General features: G+C 40.2%; 1 protein-coding gene across 1 annotated transcript; it reads right to left on the bottom strand.

The window, feature by feature from the left end:
• On the bottom strand, nucleotides 1–3,128 carry Lztr1 (Leucine zipper like transcription regulator 1). Its single transcript, XM_065219581.1, has 5 exons — nucleotides 2,218–3,128; nucleotides 1,683–2,159; nucleotides 1,470–1,627; nucleotides 887–1,407; nucleotides 1–834 (listed from the first exon to the last, which is right to left on the bottom strand). Exons 1-5 carry the CDS (start codon nucleotides 2,967–2,969, stop codon nucleotides 412–414), a joined length of 2,331 nt encoding a protein of 776 aa, XP_065075653.1. The 5' UTR covers nucleotides 2,970–3,128; the 3' UTR covers nucleotides 1–411.
• Between the last annotated feature and the right edge of the window lie 7,742 nt (nucleotides 3,129–10,870).

Genomic DNA, 10,870 nt, shown 5'->3' with positions numbered 1-10,870 from the left:
TTTGCTAGTATTCTCATTTATTTCACTATTTCACACGTTCTACAAGTTACACGATAAAAGCTAGTAAAGTGTATAACACTAATATAATTTATTCGGATTCTAATAATTTTAACTTGGATAATTGTTTATCTTAAACTTTTCATATCAGTTAGAACCTTGATTATGCTTATAGACGAAAACATCTTTTTGAACTATTATAATTGAGAGTGTTGATTCAAATTAGTATTCATTGTGTAAGCCAATCACATCAAGAACATCGCTATTGATAATGCTGAGAATAGCTTGACCTGTTTCAAGATCCAATTGAGAATTTGGCCACCGGTACGGGCAATACTGTTCTTAGGGCAGCTCGTTATTGTTCCGCATCCACGCCAGGAGGATACTGAGAACCGGCTGTAGAAACGCTATCCTTCAAATGTCGCTGTACAGGCTGATGAAGGTCGAATCGTGGCTGATTCGTTTGGTGTCCCCCTTGGTATCGGCCACGGCCATAATCACATCGAGCAGCAGCTCCCGGGTCAATTCTTGCATTTTCGGCAGCCGTGCCACCTGGGAGAAATTGTGCACCACCATGCGGAGGGCGTAGTTCTTGATGTCCGGCACGTTCATTTTGTCGGACGCTTCCAGGATTTGTAGCACATTGTCGTAGGTGATGTTGTTCTCTAGGTTGTGCTTGCAGAAGGCCTGCAGTCGGTTGTTGGTGAATCCGTAGAAACAGGGGGCCTGAAAAAGATAGAGCGAATCTTCGGGGGGCATCTTCGTGTCACCGTAGTAGATGTAGCGTAGAAGCGAGTTGAACGCTTCCTGGGAGGGCGAGATGTCACCGATTTGGATCTGGAAAATTTGAACTTTAATTTGGAACTACCTTGGAAAATTGTCAACTTACATTCACGGTGTTATCAACCGGCATAAACGATCGGAACATGGCCTGGAAGTAGGTGCACCTGGCAGCCAGAATAGATTTGTGTGCCGGAATTATCGTCCCTTCCAGGACCAAGTTGATGTCGCAAAATTCTTTCCCTCCCGATTTTAGGAACAGGGCCATGTCATTTTCTAATGAAGTGCCAATTGTTTTATCGTACTTCATTTCGGTGGAATGTTTGCTCGGATTCAGTCGCTTGCGGATGATTTCCACGATTAGTGGCTTCTCCAGTGCGGCGAATTCCGGTGACATGACGATATCGTAGAAGTGGTCCTCTTTGGTGATGAAGCCCAAGCAGTGATCTTTGATGAGGGTGAGGCCCATTCGGTCAGCGTTGTAGAGAGCATCCAGGACGTTGGTTTTGGATATTTTGAACTCGAGATATTGGACGCAGAGTTGCTCCAATCGGGGAATGTAGAACTGGACGGCTAGTTGGTAGACGTCCATCATGAGGCTAACAATTTTGTTGCAAAAAGGATCCTTGACTGGAAAAGAGAATTGCATGCATATTAGTTTCTGTCTTAGGCGGAGCACAAATGGTACTTACAATCAATTCTATCCGTATATATGTAATTGAGAACCATTTCGAAAGCTTCTGGTTGGGCGTTCGGCAGTTGCACCTCCAGTATGGGACGCTCGGCAAAAGGAACTTCCGTAGTTCCAAAAAGCTTTTCAAAATGCAGATTTCTAGCATCGCGAGCCGCTCTGAAACGCAAAACCTGATAGAGAAGAGTTTCAAAAAACGACAAAATTGACTTACAAAATTTTGGATCTTAGAAACTGTGACCGCGCAACGATCATCGCAATGTGAGCCGGCACTTTGACCTCGTCCGTCCCGACCACAAACTGTACATCGCAGAATTGCCGATTTTGCAGAAACTTTCCAAAATCATCCTGCAGCGTACACTTGGGATAGCTGGAAAACTGGAACCGGTACATGTCCCCACTGCGAACGTTGTTATCAATTGTCCCGCCGAAGATGTACATGGCATCCCCGATGACCGCCGCCGCGTGGAACAGTCGACCACTGGGGACTTGAGATTCCGGTGCTGGAATGACCGTCGACCAAACTTGCGAATCCAGATCGTAGCAGTGTAAATCGTTCGGAAGAGTAGAATCAGCCGCTCCTCCGAAAACATACAGGAACCGGTCGTGATGCACCATGGTGTGACCGTAGCGCCGTGCTGGCGGCGGTGGAGCACCCCTCAAGATATGCTCGTTGGAGATTCGACGCCATCTGAAAACAGAAATCGTTAACTCCCCTCCAGACCATCTCAACTAGACCTTCAACTTACGTCTTATCTTTAAAATTGAACTGAAACAGCGTATTTGTAATCTGCAGTCCACTCTGTCCGGAAAACACATACATGCAGCCTCGAGCCACGGCCACCGGAAAATTACAGCATGTCGGCGGACGATCTCCCTTCTGCTGCACCTCTTCCCACTGATGCGTTTCTCCCGTCAATCGAATCGTCCACATATCGTTCAACCGAGCATTGCCATCGTACCCAGCGTAGATCCACAGTTTATTATCGAAAACTGCCGCCCCGTGGGCACTTCTCGGCACCGGCGTCCTGCCAACAAACTTCCATTCCGTCCACTGGCCATTCTGGAAGTTGTACTCAAACAGATCGTTCTTGTTTGTCAAATTCGAATTCGAATGAATATCCCCCGTGTAGCCGCCAAACACAAACATTGACGTCCCGTGGACGACCGCCGAATGATGATACCTTGGAGCCGGTGGAGTTCCCGTCGAAAACGCTCTACCCCAAGATTTGTCCTTCACACCGAACCGGATCAGATCGTTCAGCATATTCTTTCCATTGTCCCCCCCAAAGACGTAAATCGCATCCTTATATGCCACCACCGTATGCTTGGATCGCCGGGCCCCTACAAACTCGTCGCATTCCAGCATCCGTTTCCACTTGTTAGCCGCACTTGGCGAGGGCCCCGGTGTTGATCCGGAAGCCAGCGAACTGCTGCTGCTGGGGCCCACCAACCCAGCGGTCGAAGGCGTGGGCGAAGTGAAGCGATTTGCACTGGTCATTTTAACTATTCGTTTTAGAAGGCTCCCCTTGATTTATCTGGTAACTTTTACTATCACCATACCACAGAACTGTTCAAGATGTAATCAAACAGTCATTTGGACGAGTTGTTCAAATAAAATCAAATATTTTTCAAAGATTTTCTCCCGAGGTTTTTCTTCATGAATACGATTTTTACTTCACTTATGCTTTTACTTTGTTCTGTCCGGCGGGGTACGTTCATGGGTATCACTTGCCCACACATTTTACACGCCCGTTTAATTATACTCAAAAGTGAGTAAGAATCCACTCACTTTCGTTGAAAGTGGAACTACACTGTAACTCGCGACGAGTCAAAATTGAGCCGAACATGCTCATCTCGCACGCAGAAAAAAACATAGTTCAACCAAACAAAATTCGTATCATTTTTAACAAAATTTTGAATAGAATATGGATCAATAAAATTGATGGAGTAATTCAACAACAACATTGAGTTGAAATAATACTTCTATGTTTATTGAATGGAACATCGGTTTTTATTGATTCAAACAAATGTTTGCTTGCATTATTTAAAGTAATTAACGTTTTTAGTTGCCTTGAAACGTATTTTTTATTGTTTCAAAATCAATTCTGGTTACAAACAAGTTGCTTACTGAGCCACTGTTTATTTATTTATTTATTAATCAATTAGCCTATTGCACCATTTGCTGTGTTAATGAGTTGTAGAACGTGTTGTCCTTGAGTGCCTTTGTGGTATACCATTCCCTATTGCAGTAAAATACAAAGTAAATACATATTTATCTACGTCTCCGAGAAAACTAAAAATGGCATAATATGAAAGGATCTATTTCTCAATTCGTTAAGGCCTGCGAACTGTGCAGAAGAAACAAAATTATCAAACATACTAAAGAACCAATGACAATTACAACTACACCATCAAAACCTTTCGAAATTATTTCCATAGACACGGTAGGACCACTACCTAGAACCATAAATAACAATCGCTGCTGTATAACTATTCAGTGTGATTTAACAAAATATATAGTAATTATTCCAATACCGAACAAAGAAGCAAATACTATAGCAAAAGCTTTAGTCGAACATTATATCTTGACTTATGGATACTTTACAGAAATGAGATCTGACCAAGGAACAGAGTATAAAAACGAGATCCTTGCACAGATCTGCAAATTATTACAAATTAGGCAAACATTCTCAACACCCTATCACCCCGAATCAATCGGAGCATTAGAGAGAAATCACAGGTGTCTCAATGAGTACCTGCGATCCTTCACTAATGAACACCAATCAGATTGGGATGAATGGATAAAATATTACGAATTTTCATTCAACACAACGCCACACACAGAACACAACTTTACACCATTTGAACTCATCTTTGGAAGAAAAGCTAATACACCACAAGATTGTATTCAGAACAAGAATGAACGAATATATAATTTCGAATCATACAAAAAAGAACTTCAATATAAGCTACAACAAACACATGAAATAGCAAAACAAAAATTATTAGAGCAGAAAAACAAAAGGAAAACACTATTCGATGATCAAGTAAATCCAATTTATACTGTTATAAATGATATTGTATATTTGAAAAACGAAAATAGGAGAAAACTTGATTCATTTTATATAGGACCATATATTGTTATGTCAATAAACGAACCCAATTGTGAAATAAAAAATGTAATAAGTGTTCACAAAAATAGACTTATAAAAAAATAATATAATATTAAGAAGAGTTCCACCGAGCCTAACCTCTAAAAAAAAAAAAAAACAATGAAAATCAAAAAATAGTAAACAAAAGAGGTAGGTGAATGTTCCCAGCTTCACGCTGAGGAGTGCAAAATTCCGTTAGAACTAGTAATTAATCACTATACATAAAAAACACACCTATTAAAACTGTCAACAAATACACAAATACAACCAAATGTTAATAATTTCAAAAATTTGTAAGAGACATCTGGAGAACGACAATTCCTTTAATCTTTCAAATAATTTCATTCCATTACATTATTTTCATTAAGGGGGGTGGTGTGGTATACCATTCCCTATTGCAGTAAAATAAAAAATTAACAAATATGATACTCCATTCCCTGACATAACTAAACAACCAAAACAGTAAATATTCATTCACCCCCGGACAGCAAAGGCAACGCCCGGGTAAAAAGAATGCAATTATGCAATTCTAAACGAGCCATATGTGTAGCCACTCGATACTGGACTTTCAGCGCGCTCTCGTCTCTCTCCACCCTACCGGTGTGGTCCGAGGTCGTTCGCGCAGCAGGAAAGGTTTCGGATGACAACGCCAAGCGCTTAAGTAAAGTACATGTAAACTTATCGATTATGCTAGGATGAGCAATTTTGGACAAATTATATGTCACTCCAGTCGTCTCACTCTAAACCATAGATATCTTACTCTACCACACATAAACCAATGTAACCAAATTTGTATAAAAGGATAAGCATGTTCAATAAACAGTGCTTCTGATTTTTGAGCTCGATCCGAATGGGACTACCCATCTCGGCTTGGGACCGAAGATAGTACCAGAGCTGAGCCAAAAAGTTGAGCACGTTTCTTCGGGACCTACTAGTCTTAGAGTTATCTCTATGGGGGTGGGTACTGCATATGCAGTGCCAAAGAACGAATTCGTCGATGATCAACAGTGTAGCCTTATTTCGCCCTATCGCAAGTCAGCGCTGAAATTACAAATGCACACGCTAACTTGAAAGTACCCATTTTGAAGAAAAGTGGCTTAACTCATTAACTGAGTAAATTTTTTACCCATTAATGAGTATCTGTTACCCATTAATGAGTAATTGTTAATCATTAATAGGTAACAGATACTCATTAATGGGTAACAGATACTCATTAATGGGTAAAATTGTTTAATCATTAATGAGTTAAGCCACTTTTCTTCAAAATGGGTCTTTTTTACTTATTAATGAGTACTTTCAAGTTAGCGTGCAAGTTAAAAGATTGCTTGTCGAGAAAATATATTAATCGACATAATTTTTAAAACTTAAACTTACTTTTGAAGATCAAAGTTTGAAGGCAGCTTTTCCATAACGAGGAACTTTTTAACTATAAATAGCAACGATGTCGATACAGGCTGACAGTTGGAAACGTGCACCCGAGCGTGAAACAAATAGAAATTTCGTATTAAGTAATAACAAAATATTTTGTTAATTTACGCCTCAGGGTTTTTTCTGCGTGTCGTTTATTCCAAAGTGAGTAAAAGTGCACCTACTCCTACCGCTGGATCCAATCAATTTGATTGATTACATGATTTTTCTGCGCAATTTCAGGTTACTTTTTTACCCCAGTTTTATCGCTTCCGTAAGTACCACTAATGGAACGTTAATCCGGATTGGTTCTGCTATCCAAGTCATAATGAGCAAACTGGAATGCTCGTTACTTCTACTGACCAAGCCGGGTGTCAAGTCACAGCGTGGATGCGAAGGATCGTTGTCGCCGCCAAAAGCTACTTTCTTCTCCGGTTAGGGAGAGTCTTTCGCTCCCAGGTCAGACACTGTTTCTCGATTCTAGGAGCTACTTTTTTCCCCGTTAAGGAGAGAAGTTTTCACTTCTAGGCCGAAAGTTCTTTCGGATTCAAAAAAGAGAAGAATCTGGAGTAACCTATGAAACTTGATTTTATTCAACAAAATTGTACAAAGTGATCTTACGACTACGTGTTGCAATAGCAACTTATAATTATGTAAAACTTTTACTTGGTTCGTCCAGGGTTTTACATATCCCTTTCAATACCGGACTTTTGACCTAATTTTGCCTATTCTATTAGCTAGGATTTCGATCGCGCTTGAAAGGGTAAATTTGTGTTATTTGGATCTTATATACTATGCCCTCTCAGATCTGGGATTTCTCGGGTTATCTTGTAAGTTTATTTCTTTTTGTAACTCAGATCTGATATGGCTCTACAATTAAGAATGTGACATTTGTAACGTTTATACATCATAACTATATCCTTCTTTAAGGATAAACAGAGAGGGAAAGCTAAACTTAACCTAGATGCGCAAACATGCCATGCGTGGGCGTGTTTATCCCACTTGAACGCAGAAGCATTCCTAATGTAAATACTGCAGTTAGATTATGTAAAACGAGCTCTCGCTTCTTTTGCCCTACTTTTCATTTCATATTCTTGGCCTTGGTATCAACGTCAGCTAGGGCTATGCAAACGAGAACTATGTGGTTATCTTATGGTTTTGGTTTTAAATTAATTGCCTCGCGGTAACATTCCGGAGCCCGTAAATCCTTCTAGGTTTACTTATATATGATCGTTATTCCGCGAGGGTAGGATTGGGTATATTGTTGGTGCACTAGGCTCACCCATGTCTACATGTGCGGTTGCCTCATCCTGATTAATGAATTCTATATTGTTTTCTCGTTGGGACGTTCTCTTCATTGCATTTCGATGAGAAAGGAAGCTTGTTAGGGAGTCCCAAAATGATGCTAGCAATTGCCAACCTAAACCGTAAATATCGTACAATATGCGCCCATGCATTATTGTATCAATGGCGAATTTAATTATCCGACTGATCATGTATATTCCTATAAACGTGGATGTTATGTTACCAAGCATATTAGACCATGACATCAACTTCTCCCAAAATTTTCCAATTATATTTTCGACAAACTTGTCTGAGACGAGCGCCTCAAAACGAAATCCTTGATACTCTGGGTGCTCACCGATCAAGATTTTGTGTAATACGTTAGACGCAACTCGTCTATCTCCTTGTTCATATATCATGTTTCTCATCTTTATTACGCTTTCTGCGTCGTATACTCCGCTTTGCATTAAATTTGGGAGTGGTGTGTACGACCAAGTATTTAGTATATCCGTAGTAAGTTTTAAAGGAGCAGTGGTTTCCCTGATGCGACTGTCGGTCGTATGCCATCTTCCACCTATTTGAAACTTAGCTGGTAACAGGGGTGTACAATCTATTTGAGTGCCTCTGTTTTGTAATGTTCGTGTTACTGGGGCGATGAACATCGTTTGATTATTGTAAGCTACGGGTATTTCTTGATAACAATTGTCATCAGATCTGGGTGTTACATATACGGGTTTGCATTCAAGAATATGTAAAACTTCACCAGCTACAACTGCAGTATAGCCAGATCTTTTGATGATACTGTTTACAAACTCTGTTGGGTTAAGGCGTGCTAGAGTTAATTTAGTCTCCATTAGTGTTTTATCAATTTTGCATATTTCAGTCATAACTGTGTTATATAGTTCAACCATGCTTTGTCCAATATAATTTTCAACCAATGTTATCTTGGAATTGAAATAAGTAAACAAATCAAAATTCTTTCCTGTCACTGATTTTTTGCTGAAAGGAGACTTAAAACCTAAAACCTCAACGATGATAATTCGTGGGTGATCGGTCATAAAACCCAAGTGGCCACAGACCTTTGTGTGTTCTCTAGCTCATATTGAAAACAGATGTGTTTTAGAGACGGTGCTATAAACAACATTAGAATTACTGCCCTGGTTTCGAGTGTTTTTGTTTTCGGTTTTGTTCACCAGGCCCTCATAAATTATTTCAAATTCGGTTTCTTCACATTTCTTGTTGAGTGCTATGTCCCATGTGATGTAGCCATCCTCTGAATCTAAACATTTTCCTTGAGATTATGTGCAGGCCAAACTATTTTTCACCTGTATTAGCGGCGCCGGTGGTGTAGTGGTAAGCGTGATTACCTCTCACCCCAGCAGGCCTGGGTTCAATCCCAGTCGGCGCCGCCGGGATGTTCTGAGGCATAACATCTGTAATCACGCCTTCCTTCGGAAGGGAAGTAAAGCCGTTGGTCCCCGGTTCATGAGTTGATGGGTCGATAGGTAGGGTCCAGGTGTGGGAGCTGCCTTCCTGGCGTCGGTAGCATTGGTGCTCAGCACGGAAAACAAGATCGACGGAAAACAAATCCAAGGAAAAAAAAAAAAAAAAAAAAAAAACTATTTTTCAAGTAAATAGCGTCGTTTTCGTAATCTACGGTAGCAACATAATCACGTAGCGTTATTTCATACTCATAATATACCAAGGCATCGACCCAGGTATAGACAGGCGTTCTGTACGTCCCGCCTTTGCAATTACTTCCCCACACAGATCCTGTTATGAGGACTTCTCCACGTGTAGTTGCGTTCCGCTTTAATTCACGTAATCGATAGTCATGCGTTAGTCTGACAATTCCTAATTGATGTGAGAGTTGACATTCTTCAGATGAAAATTCCTTTACAATGTATTCGTAACCTCTCTCATAATCAGAAGTATGAGAATGCATTCCACAATGTTTTATGCTTCGTTTAATTATAACCTTGCATTGGAACACTCTTATTTCACTTTTAACATTTCTTTGTAATACTTGTATTTGTACCTCCACAGTTGATAAGTTATTCGATGGTGGAATGCATGAAGCTACATCCAATAACGAATAACTTGTTAAATTAACTTCTGGGTTGCCGCAGTCATATGCAATTAATCCGGATCCTTCAAAGGATAATACACTTCCGAAAATTGCAAATGCTAAGTACAAAACCACCATAAAATTTGCCCATGTGACAGGCCTTATGATTTTCTTTGGTTTGGGTTTTGGTGTTGCAATTTCCGCAGCTATTTGCTTTACTTTGTCAATATCGACACGCCTTCGTTTTCCACATTCGTATCCCTGCGAGGTTTCGTCATTTACTTTGTGTATCATTCCCACAAAGCAATCTTTTTTAATGGTAGTTTCAACATCTTGGTGTTTCAACACCCGTTTTGATGCTACTTGTTCTTTTTTATTGTCTTCATTTGAAGAAGCTTCGCCTGGCGGCTCAACATCCATAATAGCCAATTTGACTACTGGTCGAGTGTATTCTCCAGAGGCTGTTTTCACAACAGCCGATCTTACCTGACCATCCTTGCCTACATGTGTTTTCAAAACAACTCCCTTTTTCCACTTTGCCTTTTGATCATCTTCCGCAATCATAACGATGTCTCCTTCCTTTACATTTTTCACAGCTTCCGACCATTTTGTTCTTTTGGCTAATGAAGGAAGGTATTCGTGTAACCACCTATCCCAGTAAGTTTTAGCCATAGACTGCACTTTCTTCCATTGTTGTCTAGTGGCCTCTGCCTTCGACACATCATTCAATGATGGTTCGGCACCGCCGGCACAACCAATTAGGAAGTGGTTTGGAGTGAGTGGTTCGTCATCCGTGGCATCTAAAGATATTTTCGTCAAAGGTCTACTATTTATTATATTTTCGATTTCTGTTAATAACGCACGGAATGTGTGTTCTGGCATAGTTTGATTTGGTAAAAGACTTTTAACTTCTTGAACCAATCTTTCCCATGCTCCACCAAAGTGTGGAGATGATGGAGGGTTGAAATGCCATTCAATTCCTCTTGACGCAAGTCTGTGCTGAATTTTTTTTAGTTCATTGTCAGCTCCTACAAAATTAGTACCGTTGTCGCTATAAAGGAATTTTATTCTGCCTCGTCTGTTCTGCACTGAGTTCAAGCATAATAAAAATGCATCTGCAGACAGATCATGGGCTATTTCAAGATATACTGCCCTTGTTGTCATACATGTAAACAATGCTCCCCATCGTTTTTCTGTTCTTCGTCCGATAGACACATTGTACGGCCCAAAGTAATCTACTCCGGTATGGGTGAATGGTTTCACGAACGGTTGCAATCGACACTCAGGTAGAGGTGCCATTTTAGGGGTATTTATCTTCGCATTTTCATTTTTACAATGTTGACATTTTTTTATTGTCCTCTTCATTCCAGCATCTATTTGGATAACATGATATTTTTGTTGCACTGCTGCTATCGTAGCCTTCATATTTTTATGTTTAAACTGTTCATGTTGATTTTTCAATATTAAATCAACTACATGATGCTTTGC

This window comes from Ochlerotatus camptorhynchus, unplaced genomic scaffold, assembly GCF_037179485.1.
Source record: "Ochlerotatus camptorhynchus isolate MF236.1 unplaced genomic scaffold, CSIRO-AGI_Acam_v1.1 ptg000107l, whole genome shotgun sequence".
NCBI classification, from domain to species: Eukaryota; Metazoa; Arthropoda; class Insecta; order Diptera; family Culicidae; genus Ochlerotatus; species Ochlerotatus camptorhynchus.
The sequence above is the reverse complement of the archived record's forward strand: the minus strand, read 5'-3'. Positions and strand labels throughout refer to the sequence as shown.